Source organism: Microchirus variegatus, assembly GCF_963457635.1.
Source record: "Microchirus variegatus genome assembly, chromosome: 17".
In the NCBI taxonomy this organism is placed as follows: Eukaryota; Metazoa; Chordata; class Actinopteri; order Pleuronectiformes; family Soleidae; genus Microchirus; species Microchirus variegatus.
The window spans coordinates 3861662-3887119 of record NC_139818.1 but is presented as its reverse complement, the minus strand read 5'-3'; the positions used below and the strand labels follow the sequence as shown (position 1 = coordinate 3887119).

At 40.9% G+C, this 25458-nt stretch overlaps 1 protein-coding gene across 1 annotated transcript; it reads left to right on the top strand.

Annotated features, from left to right (window-relative positions):
* Positions 1-2973: 2973 nt before the first annotated feature.
* Positions 2974-16999, top strand: tlcd3bb (TLC domain containing 3Bb; the record flags this gene model as incomplete). Its single annotated transcript, XM_083903972.1, has 6 exons — positions 2974-3098; positions 6829-6912; positions 11530-11755; positions 12768-12863; positions 15814-15923; positions 16732-16999. The coding sequence occupies 6 exons, from the start codon at positions 2974-2976 to the stop codon at positions 16997-16999; spliced, it is 909 nt and encodes a 302-aa protein (XP_083760098.1).
* Positions 17000-25458: the final 8459 nt, after the last annotated feature.

Sequence of the window (25458 nt, the reverse complement as noted above, 5' to 3'; positions counted from 1 at the left end):
ACAAATAACAATCTAGCAAAACAGTTTAGCATACCTGCACTACATTTCTAGTATGAACTGGATGCATAGGGTAGACGGTGGAACATGTGTGTATTCTCTGGGGCCTGTTACTATATTCATCTTGCTAGTTACCGTATTTTTTATTGTGGTTTGTAACAAGGCTGTTAGTAACTGAAGTGGCAGCAGTGAGTGAACTGAGCCGCTAACGTTAGCTAAGCGTCATTGTTAGCAGTAAATGAGCACCGCAGACTGTTGGTTCTGGGTAAGGATGACATGCAGCGTTAGCAGCATTATTTCTTCACGTTAAACATCCACATTTGACTGCTGACTTAGCGAGTTATAACAATTTGACTACCAACTGACAGCCTTACCTGTGGCTGCCTGCCGTTAGCTTAACTGGCACGTTTGATTGTGAGCTTACATTACAGCTAACTTGTCTTTTGTATGGTTGTCAAGTAGCTTAAAAAAATCTCTTAAAAACTTATTGTGGTGCAAAATAGTCGGCGTTGCTAATGCTAACATAGATGCTAATACTGCTAGTGCCACATTAGTTAAGCCAGCCGTTGTCTGCTTAGGCGTTCAGTCGCCTTCAAAGACAGTAAACTGGTTTGTTTCCTCTGTGACGGGTCAAATGAGTAAACCCCTAACCACAAGAAGCAAAAGCTCACGCCTGTGTCGATAATTTCGACGTTCAGGACTATAAAAACGCAATGCGTATTTTGCTAATGGACTTCCAACTTTTAATGAGTCAGCTTGTTCGGTGTAAGCGCAAATGGATGGACCTCATGGTTTTCCTGAAGAATGACTGTCACATCAGTTGTACAGGATCAACATAGCCTGCAGCCAGTATGTAAATAAGAAGAAAAGGCAATTAAAATCCACAAAGATCCAGATAGGAGAATTTCCTAATGCAAATGTCGAGAACATCATGCATTCTTAGTAGTGGTCTTATGAATTCACATTTAACTTAAAGTGCTAATTCACAATTTATCATTATTTGGTGTCAAGTCAAAATAAAATTAACAGGAATATTTACTACTTAACAGTACTTAATATGTACATTTAAGAGGAGAATCGTGAAGTAAAATTATAGGCTGACTGATTCTACTGTTCTACTTTGGCCGATGCTGATTTTCAGAAATCAGCAAACTGCTGTTTGCCTGATTTTATTTTAATAATGCGACACACAAGTTGCTTAACATCAGCATATATTATATTATTATTGAAAAACACAGTTTAATTAACATCAATGTACAAGTTAAATATAAAATACATGAAACGTATAATCAAATAACGAAACTGTCAAATTTTTGGATAAAAAAGTTAAAAGTATAAAAGCTTATGGGAACGAAACTGTGCATACTTGCTGAAATAAGCAATTCATTTATTATTATTATTATTATTATTATACCCTACCAATGATGATTGAAAAATTACCAAGTGGGAAGAATGGTAAAGTAAGTTTCCCTATTTCCTCTTTTTGTTAACCATTAGTGCCGTGAAGGCTAGAAAAGCTGCTCAAGAATGATTTATGTGTTATATACAGGGTTCCTACGCAGCATGAAGTATGTATGGAATTTAATTTGAGTAATTTCCAGGTCTGGATTAGTATGGAAAAAGGGAAAACATGGAAAAATGTTTGTTGTTTCCAGACTATTATCTCACTTTCTAAAATTAAATATATTAATATAAACAAATCAAACCAAGTTACTAATGCAACATAGCCTACCTGTAGATCAGGGGTCACCAACCTTTTTGAGACCGAGAGCTACTTGAAGGGTAGAGAATAATATGGAGGGCTACTATATTAACATTTTATGCACCATGTTTTTTACCATTTAAATAATTAATATTATGCTTTCAATTGCATACATATTAATTCCAGTGCTTACTCCTAACGATAATCAGTTTTTAAAAACAATATCAATTATAGTTTACCGAGTGATCATATGGATACATGCAAGTGAGGTGAAGTGAAATGAGCCCGTGGGCACCAAGTTAGTGACCCCTGCTGTAGATGATATGAAACTAATGAAGCTGACTATAGAATAGTGTAGAGTTACCATGGTTACTGTTCACCATGCGACTGCAATTCTTTTTTCTTTCTTTTTTTCCATACGTGTCGTCGAGCCAGCTACCTGTTGTTGGTCGCGGCAGTGTCATGGGTGCAGTTTTCTGGCTGAAGTTTTGCGAGGGCTGGCTTCATGAAAAATGAGTGAAGGATTTTAACCCTAGCAAATACATTTGTGATTTTCATGAAAAACAAGTTTTCATTCATTTTCATTTTTTTTTAAAGAAATTTTTTCTTCCCAAATTCCAAATTTTCCAGTGATTTTGGAGCGTTTTTATATGGTTCCCTCATGATGCTTTTCTTTTATTTTGTTAGACATGACACCGTTTAAAATAAAAGAACACAAATTTGTCATGTAAAAATCACCCGGCGTTAGTGACGGTGTTTTGAATTTGAGTGATAGTGTTCTAGGGTTAAAACCATTTATTTACATAATAAGCATCTAACAATTGGTATTCAGATGTTCAATATTGACTGAAAAATCCCCTGAGAAGTCTGGAGAAGTATGGAATTTTGAAATGGAAATGTGTAGGAACTCTGTATATAGGTCATTATAAGTTTGGCCTTTGTCAGCTGGGCTTGGCTCCAGTGCCCCCTGTGTAACTCATGTCGAGGATAAATTGGAAGAAGATGTGAGAGTGAGTAACAGTATTTTGAATGTCTCGCATTCTGTTCCGACTGTCTTACCTCATGTCAGCATATATTATCACATATGTTGCCCTCTGATAGTATGTTTTGTGTGCTATCTCGGTAAACAAACCAAATGGGAGTGTCCACCAGTGAGATCAATATAAACCACACCTTGTCGTGTTGTAATTTGCAGAGAGGGGGAAAGAGCGACAGATCTCTAGGACCAGATTGCCCGCTGAACTTTGCACCTCTCAGACACATCTCCAGGGACCATGCTGACCATCCTAGCTGCTGGATCTGTCTTCTTTCCTGGTCTGTTCTTACTGTCCAAGCAATGCCTCAAGTCAATCCCAGCACTGAGATGGAGCGAAGGAGATGCAGTCATCGTGTCTGCCAGGTAAGGAAACCTTACTCTTCGTTATTCTCTTTTATTAAACTTCCATTTTGTAGGATTGTGGTGTAGTTACGCAACACACACTGAGACTTTGACACTGCAACTTTTGAATACAAACACAAATACTTGTTTCATTAAAGCCATTGTCAAATGAGCTCTTATAATGCTGATTAAGCCTGTCAGTTCCACATGACTCTGTTTCTCTGTATAATAGGGATGTGAATCTTTGGGTGTGTCACGATTTGATTCCGATTCTTGGGGTTACGATTCGATTCAAAATGGATTCTCGATTTAACCGATTCTCGATTTATACGATTCTCGATTGATACAATGCATAGTGTGTTAAGGCAAAGTATGGCATCAAAACAATACAGCTTGTATAAGATAATGTGATTTTTAAATAAACTGATTCCAATGATGTGATCACACAAAGGCAAACTTAAGACAAAAGTAAAATTTTATTAATTCAAAACAAATAAAAACTTACTGTACAAAAAAATAAGTTTTGGGAGTCTATTGTCGAGGTCCACGTGTCGAATTTTTGTCAAATTTTTTTTTAATAAAAAAAAAATAAATGGCAACAGCAGCAATGCAGGGGTGGAAATATTCTACTCTGTACTACTTAATTTTAGGCTAAAAAACATGGCTGTAATGTCCATTATTGACCATCAAAGCAGCGATAATAAAAATGAGGGGCAAAAAAAGGAAAGAAAAGCACAGTATCCGCTGGCACGGATGTGTTCCCAGACGGCTAAGGTTTTTGAACCTGCGCTCGTTAGGTGTCCATCAGAGTGCAGGATCTTGACTGGGTGAGATGCTGCTTCATTTGTGTAGCGCTTGTGTTGTGTCCCCCACCCCCGCCCTAAACATTAGCGCAAGCTCGTTCGCACTGCATGCACGCACACATGCTTGCACGTACGCACAGCCACTCGAGAGAACTGCTGTTGTCACCATGTAGGCTAACGTTACAGGTGACTGGTCACACTCATCCTGCAAACCAGCCTTTGAGCAACACTGACAGTGGCCTAAGCTCCATAGTTACCTTACCAACCTGCCCCTAGCTATTTCACAGCTAACACTTGTCCTCCTCAATGCGTGCACCATAGGGTTGGGAATCTTCATCATTGAAGCGATACGATACGCATCTGGATACACTGCCAACTATTCGATACATTAACGATTCATGAAATTTACCAGCGATACGATACGATTCTCCCACCTATTACGATACATTAGGATTTAATTTTAACACAATGCGATACAGTGTGATACGATACGATGCAGAAGAAAATTATACTATCGAATACATAGTAGTTCTCAAGTTATTGCACTTAAAGCATTAAAGCTGGCTGTGACTTTTATTTTGAAACAGAGGTCAGAGAGAGCTTGAATGTGCTGAGACACATTGCTTTGAAGCAGAGACAATGGATTGTTCTCAGGTATCTCTGGAACTGATACAAGTATAACCTTTAACAAAAAATCTGAAAAGATAACTGTTATGTATGAGCTGAAATGTGTTACCGTTTGCTACCAGTAGATGGCACTAAGCAACTAGTGCGTACGTACTTGTTGACAATATAAGAGGCACTGAAGAAGTGAGTGAGTGTGTCTGCGTCATGGATGTATTATATGAACTGGATAGAGCACCCGCCCCTTTGCTTTCGTTCATTCCTATGAAGCTGCTCACCCAGCGCATATGCCAAAAAAGTTTTTGACTTCCACGTTTATTTCTGGGTTATGGGGCCCATAGAGCATGCGCAGTAGTGTCACTACCATAATAATTTGCGGCTATGTGAACGAGCCGTCCGCGTTATCGACTTGCTCGGCGCGTACATGAACAGCGAAAGGCATGATGGGAGTACGCTAATGATGTGCGCTAGCGGATTTCATGAATACCGACATCACGTTAACTTCGGCTTTAAACCATGGATTTGTAAATAAATGCAAAACCAACGATAGGGAAGTGAATATAGTAAGCTGAAAAGTACTATGACGGAGTTAAAGATTAAAACAATTAATAAAAATTGTTTATTTGGGTTAGGACCGTGGCTATTACTTCATGTGTGTTACAGGAATCATGTTGTTTTTGTCTGATTCCCCTTATATAATTATTTTTAGGAACAATAACAATGTGTTAAAGTAGTTTTATAACTCCCGATTCTTTCACTCAACATGTTTATATTCAACTCTAATTTGCGTGTTCATCACATTTAACAGTAATTTCATGAACCGATAGTGACGATAAGACAAACAGCCTCCCCAGGAATCAGTGGTGAAGTGACCGCAGGTCTTAGTGCATCACACGGTCACAGCTCCACAGTCCACACCGTCATCAGTGTCACGATGTCCGGGACTGAACACGGTGATAAAGTGCAGCATGTCAGTCTACTCTCCTCAATGAATCCACACAGCAGCTCATTAATACATCGATAATACGTTTGAAAATAAATGTTAATGAGCGATGAATAAACAACTAAAACCTGCTTTGTCATAATATTTAAAAAATGTAAACGAAACCCCCTCATTGTCTTCATTTATTCACATTTCTCATAAAGTTTTCATGTCGTACGGTTCACTGACAGCAGCCCCGTTCCCGAGACGCCACATGACCGCGCTTTGCTGTGCTTGTACACAGCTGTGACGTCACTCTGAGAAATAAGATTTGTCTGGGCTTTTTATGGCCTTTAGGAATGTTTTTCAAACATGAAACTCCATAAATTAAAAATATAAAGATTTAAAAAAGCCTGTGTCCATGTCTCGAGGTGTCCTGTGGACACTTTTACAGGCATCTCTTTTACTATTGCGGTCAATGGGAAAATTGCTTTTTGGGCCCCATGGGATTTATTTGTTGCAGTACCCACAGTGGCCACCATGCAAAAGTTGTCTTCAAGGCAGAGGGGGTGGTGCTCTATCCAGTTCATATTATACATCCATGGTCTGCGTAGCTCTGTGTGTAAAAGTGTTTACATATTGACGTAAACGGGAGCAACAGAACAACCCTGTCTCGACGCAACACATGTCGGCTGGACAGCGGAGAATCTACATATTCCAATGGTACCCTTTTTAACACTCTACGACCCAGATTCACGGATCCAGCCCCAAAATAAGAGCAAAACAACCGACTTTCAAGAAATACAAGCAGAAATGTCGTCTTACCTTTGCTGTTTATCAAAACAAGCTATTTCCACCGGAACAAAACCACTTCTAATGAAGAACTACACTTCCCAGCATGCTTTGGGAACAAATCCCGGACTGATTGATCATTACAGAGCGACATTAGATTGTTCTGATTAGAGAAAGGCGAATGTCCGCACAAATGCGTCATATGCATTTATGCATTTATAAACTTGGAGCGGCTGAATGTTACGACTCCCAATTGAGCGGAGTCCCCAATCTAGCGCACTATAAGTTGTGAAAATGACCATAGTCACGATAGGAGCCAACCTTAAATTGAGACATGGAAGTTGTGGAAAAGTTTTGTGGGAACCCTGAATGTCTCTTCTTCATATACTCATTAATAGTCACATTGACTGGTTGACTTTTTTACTATTAATTGAATAATCACACAAAACCTACCTGTCAGTTTAAATACAGTTTCTTTTGGTGAGAGCCATAAATAATATTTTATGGCAGCAGTTATAGCTTCAGATTGGTTAAGTCAATAGTCTTGAACCTTTTGTTTTTATATTGGAAAATGGAAAACCTCATTTGTTTGACTGTGCTCTGCAAACAGGTTGGTGTCGTCGGTTCAGGCAGTCATGGCTTCCTCAGCTGGCTACATCATTGCTTCCTCCTGCGAGGACATCATTGAGGACCAGTAAGTAAAGTCATGCTGATCAGAACATATTTAGTCATATCAGACTAGCCTGTTCTGTCTTGTAATGGATCTAGAGAGAGAAAATGGGGCTGAAAATCAAATCATGTGGTATGATGGAATGAAAAAGCCTCCAGTGTGGGGACGATCCAGCCATAGGCAGACATTTTACAAACATAAGAAAAAAACAATACTCCAACTATGTTAACAAATATGCTGCTCCTATAAGGAATAAAAACAGATGATTCTACACTAGGACGCAGTAAAGTGCTGCTACTTGTTATTTCAGTTTTTCCCCAAACAAAATTACACTTTGCTGTTGAGCTTTAATTCTTTCATCTTTAAATAAGTCCACAGCACTGACACGATCAGTGCACAATAGCAACACTGCATTACTTACATTCTACTTGCTGCTTAGGGAGGCATTTATACTGTTTGTGCTGTTTAGGGTTTATAGATTGTATTGGATTTTTCCTCTGATCTCTATGGAAGTACTGTATGTTGTCTTTACTTGAGAAATCCTTAAATACTGAGATGATCTTTCCCTTTAAAGCTCCCGTAGAGTGGACCTTTTGCACATGTATGTGAGTTATGGAGGTCTACTTGCATATATTAAAGCAGACCTAGACTGGAAGTTCCGATTAACGCTGTTTTTAGTGTGCATCTGCGTCATTACCTTGTTTACGAAGCCCTGAAGTTTCGAAACAAACAGTTCAGCCACTGCTGAGAACGCTGTGTTTATTGTAATCTCGGGCTCAGCGAGATCTCCTTTTTGGTTACGTAAACAGCATTTCTGCTGAACAGCAGATCCTCCTGCTCCGAGCACTAGTCCGGGTACATCCGGTTGCGCACATTGAACCACAGAAGAAGGATAACGTCCGTTGTGGAGGTGTTTCACTAGAGACAGTGTCTTCTGACTCTGGGTCTGACTCCGGGTCAAAGTCATCAAAGGGACTGCGGCGGGGAGTCGTGAAGAAGCTATTTTTAAACATTGTTTATTGTTGATAATGAGGAGCAATGCATCCGCCGTTCCAGAGGGGGGAGCTGCGCTGTCACTTCCGGGTATCGGCCAATCACAAGATGGTTGGGAAGGCTCTACGCTGGCTGGCCAATCACAACACAGTCTGTCTTCTGGGCGTGAGATTTCAGTCTGAAACAGCGCGACTGACGAGAGAGTCAGAAAAGAGAGATTTCTATCGGCTCGTTTACAGCAACTAGGAGGTTTTGACCATAAAAGACAAGTTAATATATGTAAGTAGACCTCCATAACCAACATATATGTGCAACAGGACCACTCTGTGAGCTTTAACTTTTTTTATAGTCAAAAACCTCCTAATTGCTGGAAACGAGCCGATTGAAGTTCTCGCCAGTCGTGCTGTTTCAGACTGAAATCTCACACCCAGAAGACAGAGGCCCTTTCTCAATGCCCAAGTATGCCAGAACGTACCTGCATACTTGGGAAGTACATACTTGAGAAGTACGACTGGAGTACATACTTGCCATGTACAGGAGTACACGAGTACAAGCTCTTCAATTGGAACAGCAGTGTACTTCCTTGTTCTACTTGTTTGAATGGTGGGTGGCGCCAAGCACTTAAGCTAATTACTGCCACCTAGTGTTGATGAATGATCATATAATATACTTTTAATAAATGCATATATATAATTGTTATTTTCACATTTTACATATTTAACTATATTTAACTTAAATATTTTAAAATGTATCAATTAATTTCTATAAAAATATACAGTACCATGTGGAAAATAGATAAATTAGAGCAGTGTAGACTAGATTAATATATATTACTATAGTAATATATGTATTATATATATATATTAGGGATGCAACGGTATTCTGTATTTTACCAAACAGTTGGGTACACCCTGTTCGGTTCAATGCGCAACGGCAAACCATGGTATTTCGGTACGTTTCAGTCCATCAAAATGTATTAAAATACGCAATGCTGCGTGATTAGATCCTCTCAGGAGCAGAACACTCAGCGGTGCGCTTTCAGTGTCAATCAGTGCAAGTGAACGAGACTCTGAAAAAAGGAAGTTTGAAGCGGCACCGTCTTCATATAAGTCAACTGTGTGATATCATTTAGGATTCAGCGTAGACTACGATGAGAATGAGAAAATGAATGTCAACAAACGAACCACAGTGTGCAAGCATCTGTAATGCAGCGCAGTGAAGTTGGTTTGAAGTTGGATATTGGACAGACCCTCCCTCTACAGCGCCACCCAGAGCAAGCCTCTCATTTACATCGTCATCACCCGTCTCTTTCACTTGGAGCAGCATGATGTATTTGTAGTAGTTTCTGTGAGTGGGTAAAAATGTTGTTTATTTTTATTGGATAGCACTAAACTTTATTTATTTTTAATTTGTGTGGTTTCATGTTTGCTGTTTCATTTGATCTGATTGCACTATTGTTTAAAGCGGAACTAGACCGGAAGTTTCTATTATCTCTATTTTTTTAGGGTGTATCTGCGTCATTACCTTGTTTATGACGCCCTGACGGTTCTAAACAAACAGTTCAGCCATTGCTGAGAACGTTTTGTTTTATTGTAATCTCGGGGCTCAACGAGATCACTGAAAATCCCGTAATAGTTACGTAAGCAGCGGTTCTCCTGAACAACCGATCGTCCTGCTCCGGGCGGTAGTCCGGGCACATCCGGTTACGTACATTGAACCGCAGAAGAAGAATAACGTCCGTTGTGGAGGTGTTTCACGAGCAACAGTGTCTTCTGACTCTGGGTCTGAATCCGGTTTAAAGTCATAAAAGGGACTGCGACGGGGAGTTGTGAAGAAGCTATTTTTAAACACTGTTAAAACAATGTTTTGATAATGAGGAGCAGTGCATCCACCGTTCCAGAGGGGGGCGCTGCGCTTCTGAGAACGGATGTGCTGGATAGTACTGGCCAATCACAAGACTCTGTCTTCTAGGGGTGAAAGTTCACTCCGAAATCTCGCAGCAGAAATACACAGTCAGAAAAGAGGATTTCTATCGGCTAGTTCACAGCAACTAGGAGGTTTTTGACCATAAAAACAAGTTAATATATGTAAGTAGACCTCCATAACTAACATATAGGTGCAACATGACCACTCTATGTGACCTTTAAATAAAGTTTGTGGTTTGATTATATCTGTACTTTTAATTATTTGTACAATGTAATGTTGCCTTTGCTAGTCTGAGTAGTTTTATATTAAGATATCGAAACGTACCGATACCGTGGCCCCAAAACCGTGATACATACCGAACCGTGGAGAAACTGTACCATTGCATCCCTAATATATATACACTATATGATCACCTCCGACAACGTGGCAGTTATACTATAAATACGTCATATTTCATTGCACAAACCACATGTTTGCTTTCTAAATGACTTTTTTCTCGCCTCAAATGATTTTAAAATTGCATTCCGGGACACAGAAAAATATTTATTCCAGGTTTATATTTGTATTTTATCTGTTCTGCCGAAATGCATTCTGGGATATATGGCTCTCCCAAGTACACTCAAGTCACCACCCGATGCATACTTGGTAAAATGGGCGGAGCGAGGACACTTCCGGGTATGAGAACCGTACTCGTGTTTTGACAAGTACGCATGTATGGACAAGTACACACAAGTATGGATATGGAGAAACAGCCAGACTGTGTTGTGATTGGCCTGCCAGTGACGGCTTTCCCAATTGTCTTGTGATTGGCCAATACCTGGAAGTGACGTTATCAGCACACCTGTTCTCAGAAGCGCAGCTCCCCCCTCTGGAATGGTGGATGCACTGCTACTCATTATCAAAACATTGTTTTAACGGTGTTTAAAAATAGCTTCGTCACAACTCCCTGCTGCAGTCCCTTTTGACCCAGAGTCAGAAGACATTGTCGCTCATGAAACACCTCCACAACAGACATTCTTCTTCTGCAGTACAATGCACGCAACTGGATGTGGCCGGACTAGGAGGATCCGCTGTTCAGGAGAACCGCTGTTTACGTAACCTGACCGGGTTTTTTCAGAAATCTCGCTGAGCCCGAGATTACAATAAAACACAGCGTTCTCAGCAGTGGCTGAACTGTTTGTTTCGAAAACCTTCAGGGCTTCATAAATGAGGTAATGGCGCAGATACACACCAAAATAACTGTGTTAATTGAAATTTCAGTTCTAGGTATGCTTTTAGAAGAAACAAAAAATGTGCTCTGTCTTTCTGAACTAACAAGATACATATAAACTAGAGGGCTCTGTTTAAACATGTCCACATTAATCCACTTGTACATAGTTTTGTTGTTTGAGACTCTAGTGAAGTGAATGCATTAGGCTTCTGTAGATGTCTGATCCAGTAATAAAATGAATGACACTCATGCTATCTCTGTCGTTTGTTTACTTAAAAATGGTTCCATGCACTTTTTTTTGATGGTGACATTTAAGATCTAACTGGACATTTTTGAATTAAGGAGTGGACAGATGGGATAAGCTTCTCTGTATTAGGAATAGTCACTGCACTGGTTGTTTGAGCTACCAACTGTACAGCCTAACATGGTGTTAGAAAAGCTGTTGGAGAGAATCTGTCCCTCGTCCAATTCAGTTTTTTTTTTAAAGCCAACCTCTTTTCTTCTCCACACAGACATTGGCTGACCAGCTCTTACATCATGTTTGCTGTCCCCTACTTTGTCTACGACATTTATGCCATGTTCATGTGCTATTGGTACAAGCTGCGGGTCAAAGGACACGAGGAGGCCTCGGCAGCACCCCAGCATATGAGCTCTGCGCTGACCAGCTACTTGCGGCGCGAGTTCCTCATGGTGCTGCACCATGTTGTCATGGTCACCGTCTGCTTCCCAGTCTCTGTGGTAACTATCAAGCACGGCTCCTTCTGTTGAGCTGAGATTTGATGAAGGCATCAAAAAGAATATGACAGCCGCAGCTTAACATTTTTTTTTTTAATTTCATGTTGACAGAAGACCACGTTAATATATTATAATCTGGTGACCCAATATGAAAGTGATCATCACAAAGACTCATCACAATAAAGGTGGTACATGGACACCCGCTTTCAGGCAAAACACGGCTGCCAGCACAAGAAAAAAGCATTTTATCTGCTCACTTAGTCCATAGAGAAAGTCAACATTTTTAACTCCCAAGGCCATATTGGCTTCTGGTCTACTGCTGCCTTGTTTGGTAGGTTTGTGCCACTTGGGTAAATCCGAAGGAAAGATTTGAAACACCAAAGCTGCTAATTAAACATTTTCTTTAACTTACTGACAGAGGCAGCAGTGGCAGCAACTCCTGTGTCCCTTGATGTAAAATTGCTGATTTTCTCAATGGACTTTGGTGCAGGAAAGTGAGTGCTTTACAAAGTCAGAAAATGCTATGCGGTTAAAGCGCCGGAAAATCTGGTAATTTATGTATATAAACCTAAGAATAGGTTTATTTACATTAATTATCAGATTTTCCGGACTATATGTCGCACTGGAGTATTAGTCGCATGGCAGTTTCTGCCACATCGTGGTCCGTGCTCCACCATCAAAATCATTTATTTTCATCACCTTGGCAACTCTGTGCGCATGTAGACATAATTGCACCGTTGATAAGCCCCTTCCAGCAGCACACTGGACCAGGCTTTTAGCCAGTATAGCCAGCAGGGCGTCCGTATACTGAAATTAATAAGAAATTAGACGCCCTACTTTTAGGCAGCTGTGTGTGCATCTGTTTTATCTCATATCTTTATTACTGTACTGATTAAATCAGGTTTTGTAACCTCTTGTAAAAAAAACATTTGTGTATTTATTATTTCCAATCTAGTAAAAACATTTTTTTGTGCAGTCTGTACAAATCATAAATTCTTTTTCTCTTTCACTTTAGTTCTGGCGACAAGGAAGGGGGGATTATTTCCAGGGTATAATGTTCATGGCTGAACTCAGCACTCCGTCTGTCTGCTTAGGAAAAATACTTATCCAGGTGAGTTTTCCTTTTCAGCTTCAGGGAAAATAGGGTTTGGCATGTGTGCCACTGAAGTTCCTCTGCACTCTGCACCTTTCTTCCCTCATTCAATGGAGACTGTATTTCCTGTCATTCTCAGCATGCAACTTTTTCATGTCCATCGCCTCCTGCTAACTTGGGGCCAATTCCAATTCCTATCTTAACCCTCAAGCTCAACCCTTAAGGCCACATTATACTTCTCCGACTGCGTATGCGTTATCCGTCTGCGTCACCACAGAGACGCCTCGAGCCTTTATACTTCTGCGTCGTGGTGATGGACACGCACTGCAATTTCCCGCCCGATCAGTAGGGGTCGCTGCGCAAGGTTGTTGTGCTTCAGGCTACAGTGAGCAATGGCGTCCGAGAAAGAAAGAGAGAGAAAGACTGTTGTTGTTGAAACAGTAGCCGTTTCTCACTTTTCTGTGTGACGGAATGCAGTTTTAAGGTAATTTGAGGCGAGAAATTGGCCATTTAGCATCTAAACATGTGCTGTGTGTTAAGATATGACGTATTTATAGTTTGGCAGCAGAATGATCGGCAGGGATCAGCTCTGCGTCTGTGGACGTTCTGTGCTCACTGTGAGCCGGCACAGAGCAGCTTAGCTCGGCCTGTCCTCAGGACCAATCGCAGCTCTTGCCGTCTCCGTTGTCCCTTGACGGAGTGACGGACACTTGAAAAATATTTTGTGCAGTCGGAGACGACGCAGAGGCTCTTCGACAGGCTCTGCGTCGACGCAGAGTCTCTGCGTAACCTACGCAGAGCACTTTACGCAGTAGTATAAATTGGGCTTTAATCTTAACTGGCCCTCAAAACCAAGTGTTGAGGGTTATTTTGTCACTTAGAAATGGGACACCCCTTAAATGCAGATACGTCTTCAGACCATGGGGGGCAGCATAACGTGAAAGCTGCGTCCAGTCTGTCAACTCCAAAAAAAGAACACATTTACATCACGATTATTTATTTATTATTTTATTTGAGTCGGTTATTAGGTTGTCAGTTAGTCACAAGATGATACTCATACAAATACCACAACCACGGACATATTCAGCTGACAGTTACCACACACCACGGCTTATTGAAGGGTTAACGATAGCGAACGATCGTGTGTGAGCACCGGCCGGCTATTGACAAACAATCGTAAAATTAAAATAAATGTTACGCAACAATGACGTCAGTAATCCATAATATGGGCCTAAACTAAGATAATGCCATCTTTCTCATGTGAAAACACGCAATGCATTCTGGGTAGCCCTTGGACAATCTCAATATTGAGGGCGATACAGCCCTTAAACTCGCCCCTCAACTCAATTTTTCTGAGAATCGGGACAGCACTTGCACTAGTGGGAGCGCGCATTTTTGAGATTGAGGGTTAAGCAAGGAATTGGAATTCACCCTTGGTCTCATCTTGAAATGGTACCACAGTTTTTGGAGCTGCGTAACTGAACATGCTGCATAGTCACAGTTATTACGCTCTGCACAGGGAGCATCGATTTACAGCGAGTTATCTTGCTTTTTTCTTTTTTTTCAAAACAAGTTCTTTTTAGACCAAAAGTGTCTTGTAAATAAAATTAAACGACTTTTAATAATTTGGTAGCTAAGAAATCTCAAATGGCACAGATGGTGCCAAACTGTGCAAGACAAGAGAACGCCCAGACATCTCTTTACTAAAACCTCTGTCATTTTACTCTGCTTCACTTTAGTAGCATCAGACTTTGCACAGCTCATGACCACGTTGTTACATGACCTCCATGAGTTTTTAAGCTCCTACTTCGTATTTAAGGGTGACTTTAAAATGCAATATTTTTTTAGGCTAGAGAAAAAAATCCTTAATTTATGCTGTGTTCCATGTACATTTACTCTAACACAGTGGCATCTACAGTGAAACTTACACCTCTGGTGGAATCTCACAAGGGTTATCTTTATTTTGATACCAAGATAATCCACATAGACCTTGTAACTGCAGAGATGTACTCTATTTAGTTTGGGCATGTCATTTTCAAGCAGGGACTCTAAAAAGTGGGTCAGGGAAGAAGAGGTTAAAGCAGTAGTCTCAGACACGTGGCCCATGGGACGATATTTTGTGGCCCCCCACTTGATATCAAAGTTTAATGAAAGTGTGGCCCGCAGTGGCGATAAGGACGAGTGCCGCAAGAGGGAGAGAAAAAAGCTGCAGACTGTAGCAGCTGCTGATTCAAAACAGCAGTTAGACACACACACACACACAAGGAAAAAAAAGGCCCGCACCAGATCAGGGGCACCCTCTATAATTGCAATGCCTTGACTTTAGTGATGTCGGTACACACAGTCCCAGCCATAACAACAAAATTAGATTTAAAAAACAATGCTACAGAATTGGCATAATAATTCATTTAGTTTTTTTCCATTTCGAGTTACTCGCGCTTACTTCATTAGTCACCATAATGGTCTTTCAAAAAGCCTCAGAATGCCCCATTTTTACCTCAAATTTTTAAAAGCTCTGCATGTTCCGGACTTTTTTTTGGAGTACTTACTTGATGCGGCCCGGCCTCACCCAGACTAACTCATGCGGCCCCCATGCAAATTGAGTTTGAGACCTCTGAATTAAAGGCTATGGCTCTGCTACACCATAGGAGGAGAAAAAAAAGGAAAAGAACAATAGTGTGTTTATTGTTGGGATGTCATATATTTCTTGGATGTTCAAGTGTGTCCTGAGTGATATCTCAATGAAACAGATTGACTGTTCAAGATAGTGTCCAATTAGCAGCATGACATAATGGGCTCTTATATATGCAATATATGGATATTATATCAATATTGTGACACAACACAAGATATTGTCTTGGAACATCGCGTACCTGATGGTGATAAGATTAACATCTTCAAGCTTTCACCAAACTGTACTGCTTGCTTTCTCCCCCTCTCGATCCCTCTGTTTTCTTTTCTCTCTCAGTACAAACAGCAACACACTCTCCTGCACAAAGTGAATGGGGCTCTAATGCTGATCACTTTTTTCATCTGTCGAGTCCTCCTCTTCCCTTACCTCTACTACGCTTATGGAAGGTATGTCTTTCTTCTCATCTCCTCTCTCAGGGTCTGCTTTCCCGCTTAGCTGGGGTCAGTCACATGATCTCAATATAAGACCTGGCTCATACTTCAGCGTGGATCCTTTGCAGATGAGCGTGAACATGTCCACACAGACTGTATGACTGCTCCCACTCCTAAAGCACAGCAACTCTGCTGGGTCTCCTGTTATAATCATAATTTTTCATTGTGTATACTGATCCATATTCGTACATTAGTTTTCTTGTCACCCTCCTGTTGACTGCTCTGCTCCACTGCTGCAGGCAGGAGAAGAAAGGAGAGGAAAGGTGCTGTGATGCTGTTACAGGAATGTAAACGATGTTGAGCATGCAAGTTGTGTACAAGCTATTTTTTGTGATTACAGTTTTATTCGAATAAGTAGACGTTACAATCTATACAACCACAGAAATTGAGACAGAATGAAGAAAACCAGGGCGACTAAGGAAATCAAATAAAAGTTATCATAAAGCGTGTAAACCAAACTTTAGAGCTAGACGACGACAAAGATTGCACATGCAAGAGAGGTGGGACTATGAAATTGTTGTTTTCCCAAAGTAGTATATTGTTTGTTGACTGGTGTTAGAGATTTTACTTCTCTGGCACCCATTTACAAAAAATAGTATTTCAGTACTCCGAAAATGTTCTTTCCATGTGGGGAAAAAACAGAACTTAAAAGAAACTAGAGTCATGTTCATGTGGACAGTCCCTGAATCTGTAATGTATGGACTCCAAGCGCATTGTGTTTACAATTTGACCATCCTCATCTGTTTCTTCTGCTTGTATCCAGGTATGCCTCTATCCCATTCCACATGGTTCCCTTCTCTGTGCCGTGGCACTGTAACCTGGGTGCCGCCCTGCTCATGGCCCCACAGCTCTATTGGTTCTCCCTAATTTGCAGAGGAGCTCTGCGACTATTCTTGGGCTCCTCCCGCTCCCAGAGACCACGCCCAACTACGGCCTCGCCAAAGGAGCGCCAGACGGACGGGAGCGCACTGCCGCAGCCCGCCAACGGCTACAGCACCCGGTCTACAGAGCCCGAGCTGGCCACTCACTGAGCGGAGGGGAGGGGAGGGAGGGAGGGCGAATGTACCAATGAAGTTTGTTAAAGGAAAGAAAGCTGTGAAAGAGAAAAGTGAGACTTGAAAAATGTAGCAATATGAAGAAAGCTACAGACGACGGCCTCAAATAGTGCTGAAGTGTTTGGGGGCCGGCGGCCACACTGAGGCCCAGGGGGGCCACACTGGAGCCAGTGTGAGTTATGGAACCACTTTTCATTTAATCAGATCATCTGCCACGCTGCATCTCTCAGATCCCTTGGTTATTTTCGCTGCTTGCGCCTGGTTCATATCAAAAATTGACCTTTGACCTCGGTGTTAATGACTATATGAATCAAATTTAATTTGTGTAGCACCTAATCACAACATACATAATCTCAAAGGCACTTTATATAGTAAAGCTGAGACCCTTACTATATTATTTTATCTGTTGGAAAACGTCACAAACGCTTTCTGTAGCTGTTTTAATTTAAAAGCTCTATAGTGTTTATGCTCTCTGAATCCATATATTTATATTTCTTTTAAAAACAAGGCTTTTACTGTGAAATATTTGCTAGACTGCAGTTGGTCTGCAAGTAAGGATTATTTTCTTGATGAATCAATGAGAAAATCTTGACCATTGTCTCCCAAACCTCGAAACAATGCTGTGCTTAAATGTAATATTTTATCCACAAACCAAAATAATGCTCACCTAAAAAAATTTTTTCCTGCTTCTCTAAACAAAATCTTCTATTTTTAAATACACTCAACAAAAATATAAACGCACAAAGAAAAACTTGTAGTTATTGTTATGTGACAAAACAGAGTAACTATCCAAAAATAACAGTACAACTTTATCAATAAAGTGGCTTTAATTTGAGAGCATTAGGCTCCATTTCTGCTGGGCTGCTGTGAGGTTGAGACCCTGGTGTGGTCGACGTGCTCGGAGATTCACCTCCCGCAGGCGGTTCCTGACTATCTGCGGGACAGTCTCACCTGCAGTTCTGGTCGCTGGGCGGAACCGATCACGGAGGTGCTGGAGCCGCATGTACCGGTCCTGAGCGGGCGCGGTAACACGTGGCTGGCGAGCATGTGCTCGGTTCTCTGTCGTTCCAGTCTCTCTGAAACGACTCCACAGAAGGCTGACAGCGGACTGATGCACATTCAGTTGTGTTGCCACCGCTGTAACGCTCAACCCAGCACTCAGCATGCCAATGGCACGCTCCCTCATGATTTGTGACATCTGTGGCATATTGACAAGTGACAAAAGTCCACATTTTGGTGTGCCCTTTTATTGACCACACCATAAGGAGTGTCTGTGTACTGGTCACACATGTTGACCACCACTCTGCCATGCTCCATGACTCTCATGAGTTGAAATACTCAATCTGAGATTGTTGTCAATATGTCATGACATTCTATTTTTGTTCACCATTTCAAGTTTGTGCGTTTATATTTTTGGGTATAAATAATTAAAGCAAGTGAAATTTTAAATGAATGTAATCGCTAATCCAGTTGTAATAGTCCAAGCCAAGTCTCCTGATTTTACCTTCAAGTGTGCTTAGGCCAATATCAACCTCCATCTTACACTTGTAATTCATCACTGCATAATGTATGAGTTTAACTAATTGGAATCTTGCGACCGATATTTCTGCTTTATAACGAGTCAAAATAACTTATTTTGACCAGTTATTGAGGCCAGTATAAGGAAAAAGCCCAAAGAAGATGCATTTAACAAAAACTGTCAACTGTCAACAAAACTGTCAACAAATTATGTGTCAACTGTCCTCAAATTCTGGAACTGCCCTCGTATGAGATAAATGAAAGAAATAATGACACAGCCTTTTATTAATATAAATGTTTGGTAAGAGGTTCTAATAAGAAACAGAACCTTAAGTTCCTACTTCTATCTATGGTCGTTAAATTTTTGTCACTCACTGCTCACACTAGCGTCCAGTGTGGCCCAGACTTAACAGCTGGATGATTTGGCTGCCGGCCAACTTGTACTTCAGCTCATTTGTGAGACAGTAAAAGGAGTATTTTAATGATGTCATCAGGCACTGTGACAGACAGGAACATGCACTGACCTGAGAGGAATCTGCCTGGATGTATGTAAGTATGGTGAGCATTAGTGGCTATTTCCCCTCATGTAGATCAAATTCCGACATCTCTGCCTGTGCAGAAGAGCTGGAAATGAAACTAGGAATGTATTATATTGTATGTTAGTACATTTGCTGTAGACAGATGGTCTCTTTCACTTTAGTCTTGAAGAAGACCTTAAAAAAAAAGCAAAAAAAAAAAAAAGATTCTCCTGGCTACGCAGTATTTTGACTTGTTAGTGTTTAATTATCTGTATCCTCTATGTAATCACTGTTACTCTAACACAAATGTAACCAACCTGCAGACTGACCCATCTGTAGAAGGGAGATCATGTCATGAGACTGTATTCTGCTGCCTTATCCCCTTTCACACTTGTTTACTTTTATTTTTGTTTTGATTTATTTGTATCCTCGGAGGATATTTTCCCCTCGGGCACAATCACGTGACAGGTTTACCAATTGTCCAATGTCAGTATTAGCCCCTCCCCCTCAGGTTTTTGTTATTCAACAATATCAGAGTTAGGGCTCGGTGAATGCAGACGAGCCCTAACCTCACACGCCACTGCTTCCTGTTTCAGTGTAGATATGACTTCATTCCACTTCCTGCTATCACTGCTGTTTTCTTCCACAGTAGCTGCCATCTGAAAGCAAAACTTTCTTCTTTTTTTTTACTCAAAGGGATAGTTCAGTGTTTGTGAGTGTTGCTTCAGCTTTATTAAGTGTCAGTTTTTCCCTCATTGGCAGCCCTGTTTCCTATGGAAGCCAAACTCTTGGTGTTTCTCAAAATTGAGGATCTACCTGCTTTAGGAGAGAGGATTCTTCCAAGTCTTCAGTCCTACAGTCATACAATTTGTTGGAACACATAAATGGAACAGGCTAGCAAGTGTGTGAAATGCTGCATTGATTGCGGATACTCACTGAATCCTCATAAATTCTCTGGTAGAAAGACCGTCCTTCGTAAAATTGTGTCCAGCACATCCTTGATATTCAGATATTCAAGGATCCTTCCTTGACCATGAGAAACACCTCCTGTGTCACAGGCGTGTCTGTACCTCAAAAAAAAAAACCTGAACTGCCCCTTTAAGCGTGGATGTAAATCTCATTTAATTGGCTGAATGTTTTCATAAAAGCCCCAGTTTGAAGGGAACCAGAATCATTTCCTTGTGCTCCACCTTCAGCACATTTGTCTTTTTCTTCCACCTTGATGCTGTTTTTTTTTTTTTTTCTTATGATTTTTTGAAAAAAACAAAACCACTGAATTCTTATGAATTGCTCTGATCACTGAGCCGCTGGTTCCATGAACCATCACTGAACAAACTGGCTTGTTTTTTTGTTTTTGTTTCGAATGATGCTCTGTTAGTTTAAAGCAGCTACACTGTTCTGGAAATGGGTCAAAAAAATTGAGAATGCATTAAGCTCAGAAACGACAGGGCAACGTGTGCCAAAACTAAACTGTGGGCATGTTGGACACAGACAAATCCCCCCGTTTGTTCCATGACTTAATACACCATAACCACTTCTTGACAAATACTAAAACATTTCAACCGACGTACTGTATATTATTCCACAAGAAAATGCTTGTTATTTATTTGTAAGTATTTATTTATTTATTTATTTATTTGGTTTGTGGTTTTTGAATGCATAATTATGCATACATACTATACTCTGTGCTTCTGAGCCTTGTATGAAGGCTATTGTTACTCCAACTTAGCTAAAAATATACTATCTGTCCTGAGTCTGTCTCCTGTGTGTTCTTCAATTCAGTTTTATTTGTATAAAGCCAAATCATAACATACATTATCTCAAGGCACTGTACACAGACAACATCATGCAGAGCAGAGAAACCCACCAATTCACACAATGAGCAAGAACTCAGCATCAGTGGAGAGAAATCATTTTTACAGACAGGACTTTCTGACAGAACCAGACTCAAAGATGTGCAGCCATCTGCCTCGACAGGTTGGGGTGAAAGGAAAATTGTGGGACAGAGGAGAGGTGGGGGACAGAAAGCACAAGAGGGAGGTGAGGTAGAGACAGAAGGACAGTCAGAGAGTCAGTGATGACATATTTATATAACTACAGTCATTTATATAAGCAGCAGCAGAGATTATACTGCAATCGACTTAATTATAGCATGATGATATGTATGATAAAAATAATATCCTCAAAACTGGATCGGGATCCTGCAACCTGCAAGATGAGGACACAGAGAGAACAGTCACAGTCAACCCACAGACCAGCTCCAAAGACCTACAACAGCATCTTGCTGCAGATGGTGTCACTGTGCATCGTTCAACTAGTCGGCACACTTTACACAAGGAGATGCTGTATGGAAGAGTGATGCAGAGTTATTTGGGCAAAACAAGGGGCGTGGTGCATGGTGGAAAAAGAACACAGCATTTCAAGAAAAACGCTTGCTACCTACAGTAAAATGTGGTGGTTCCATCATGCTGTGGGGCTGTGTGGCCAGTGCAGGGACTGGGAATCTTGTTGAAGTTGAGGGTCGCATGGATTCCACTCAATATCAGCAGATTCTGGAGAACAATGTCCAGGAATCAGCGATAAAGTTGAAGTTGTGTCGGGGCTGGATCTTTCAACAAGACAACGACCCTAAGCACTGCTCAAAATCTACAAAGGCATTCATGCAGAGGAACAAATACAACGTTCTGGAATGACCATCTCAGTCCCCAGACCTTATTATTGAACATTTGTGGTGTGATTTAAAGCGGACTGTCCATGCTCGGAAACCATCAAACCTGACTGAACTGGAGATGTTTTGTAAAGAAAAATGGTCCAAAATACCTTCTGCCAGAATCCAGACTCTAATTGGAAGTTATAGTAGTCCCTGGTAGTTTTTCCTTACCCTGGTCGAAGGTCTAAGGACAGAGGATGTTACCAACCCTGTGAAGTCCCGTGAGACAAACTATGTTTTGTAAACTGTGGGCTATATAAATAAAGATTGATTGATTGATTGATTGACATAGGAAGCGTTTAGAGGCTGTTATTTCTGCAAAAGGAGGATGCACAAAAATTTTGCATTTAATGTTTCTTTTGTGGTGCCTGAACTTATGCACTGCCTAATTTTGTTTAAATCATTCTATATATTATTGATATTATTGATATATTTAACTGAAATTTCTTAACCAAACAACCAATGATTTATAAAGGAAAATCATGAAAATGTACAGGGGTGCCCATGCTTTTGCATACCACTGTATAATGAAGTCATATTCACACCACACGTGTGAAAGAGTGAGTGTGTGTGCACCACAGCAATTCCCCCAGCAGGCTAGGTCTATAGCAGCATATCTAAGAGATGTTACAGGGTTTCCCTGAGCCAGTTCTAACTATAAGCTCAATCAAAAAGGAAAGATTTAAATACACAGAGTGTCCACCTCTCCTAAGTGTCATTGGGAGCTAGTTTCACAGGAGAGGAGCCTGGTAACTGAAGGCTCTGCCTCCCATTCTGCTCTTACAGACTCTGAGAACTACAAGTAAGCCTGAATTTAGGGACCTAAGTGATCTGTGATAAGGTAAAAGGTCTTTCAGGTATGAAGGGGCCTGACCATTAAGTGCTTTGTACGTGAGGAGGAGGATTTTAAATTGAATTCTAAACTGTACAGGGAGCCAGAGGAGCCAACTGAGATAGCTTTCTGTATCCTTCACCTAAACCATGATGTTGAACAATCATTGTTTCAGGTCATTTGAGAGTTGTTTTGAGGCTCTCATGTTGCCACTCTTCAGAGAAGATGAAAAGAGGAGAAACATTTACAATTGACCTCCTTAAATACCCTTTCTCATGATTGGATTCACCTGTGTATGGAGGTCAAGGGTCACTGAGGTTACCAAACCAATTTTGAATTCCAATAATTAGTGCTAAAGGTATTGAAATCAATAAAATGACAAGGGTGCCTAAAAATTATTCACATGCCTAAATTTGTTTAAATAATTCTTGCACACTTTCTGTAAGTCATATAAACTTCTGCATACCACTGTCTATGTTATATATATAAAATACAAATGGAACAAGAAATAGAATAATATTTAGATTAGAAATATAAGATTATCCAAGATTTTTTTTTTTTATAGTAACATTTATACTTTTTCTGCGTGGCTTGTATTTGCTTACATTGCCATTTAAACATTGTGACACTGCCCAGCAACAAACTCTGTCAGAGAAAGTGTTTGAGGCCTATTAAGAACCTACTGTGACCTACTCAATGAGAATAGACATGTGTCACCTGTAGTCAACCCCCCACGGCGCATCCCTGTGGCAATGTGAGGGAAAGTGGAAAAAGAGCTCCAGGGAATGCAAGCACGAGGTGTAATTGAACCTGTAGAAGACCCAACAGAATGGATGAATGAATGGACACAAATTCACCATAGAAACACAAAAATCTTGAAGAAAGTCCTCCAAGAAGTGTGGTACCTGTTACAGCTGCAAGTACTGTGCATATATTTGAAATTACATTACAGTTGTTGGTGGAATGGTGAGACGTCCCTTTTGTCCATATAGTGCATGTAAACATGACAATATGTCAGTCATCTAGGTCTTTGTATCTTCAGTAATTCAGCTGAGGCTTCTTTAGTTCTTGAGAGGATAGAATTTTTCTACTAAACTGAATCAATTGCTTACAGAAGAAAACATTATCTAAAACATCTATTCTGCCCCTCCTTAGACTTCAGTTTAATTTATTGTGACTTAGAGTTTCATTTATTGCGGTTATCGCCATCTCGTGGTAAAGTTAAATGTGGTCAATTGACAATAAAGTATAAAGTTATTAAGTTTGAAGCAGCCATTTTGAGGAACGCTGCACATGGTGAAGAGAGTTCCATGCTGATTCAAAACAGCAGTTACACGCACGCACACGCACGCACACACACACACACCTCAGCGGCTGCGCTGGCCTGTCGCACCCGTAGAGCTGCAGTCTCTCCACCTGCAGGTGCCAGGGAGAAGATATCAGTCAACACTCGCTGCAACCAGGATAAAATGGACAATGGACCATTAGTGGGAAGTTCGAGGATAAGACTGTGACTGTGGGATTGCGGTTATATGACGAAGACAGGAGCCAAGCAGATTTTTAGCCAGCAGGGCGTGCGGGAGTCCTGGGAACGCCCTGTTCTGAAAATAATAAGAAATTAGACGTCCTACTTTTAGGCAGGACGCCCTAAAGACGCCCTATTTTTACCTCCCGTTTTCCCCGATAACGACCAAAATGATGTTGTAATGACAGCAGATTATGAACTCCACACGACAGAACTCTCTTCTCTCTCTTTGAGCAGTTAAATAAAGACATCAGCTCATCTGATGCATCTGTTATTCCCTTAATTACAGCGCTAAATCATCTTCTAGATTGAGACCGGAGTGAAAACAATGAAAAGTGCGCTCGAGAATCTGTCAACACGTTTTACTAAGATCTACTCGGATCCCCTGTCTTCATCGCGTCTGTACTTGATCCTCGTCATAAAGATCATCATTTGTGTGTCATATATGGATGTGGCGATATAATTGCGCATAGAGAAATGATCCATTCTGCGTTGGATATGCAGAGTGCGCTTGGAGCTGCACACAATGCAGGAGAGAGAGGAGCAGAGTCAGCAGGGGCGGGGCGGAGAAAAAAAAGGCCCGCACCAGATGAGGGGCACCCTCTATAATTGCAATGCCTTGACTTAAGTGATATCAGTACACACAGTCCCATCCATAACAATGAAATTAGATGAACAGGTTACTTGCCCTTACTTCATGAGTCACCATAATGATCTCAGAATGCCCAATTTTTACCTCAAATTTCCAAAAGCTCTGCATGTACCGGACTTTTTTTATGTACTTACTTGATGCGGCCCAGCCTCACCCAGACTCTAACTCATGCGGCCCCCAGGCAAATTGAGTATGAGACCCCTGTTGTAGACGAACACACAGTGAGGGCAGCCAAGTAAAAATATTACTTCACCACAAGAGCATCTACGCTGCCTGGAAAACCACATCAACGCTGAGAGAAGCATGTCAGTTACATCAAAACCCAGCAACCAAAGTGACTTGGATGTCAGGTCAGAAAGCAAAACATCATCATCATCACAACTGGACACTCTCGGAAATCTAGTGGCAGTACACCTTCTAGTAGATCCAATTTCAGCGTTGCAGTAATAGACGCCAGGACAAAAGCTGAAGCTGCACGTGAAAAGCTAAATATGCAAAACGACAAATAGAGATGTCAGTAGAAAAACCCTGTGTGAATTCCACATTAAATGCTTTGAAAGAGGAAGGTGAGGCTGAGGCTGCATTAGCAGCTGCAACAGCAAGACACAATTAGTCAATATATGGACAATAATGCAGTGCAAACTACCTATGTTGTTACTATTACCAACCATGCTCAACAT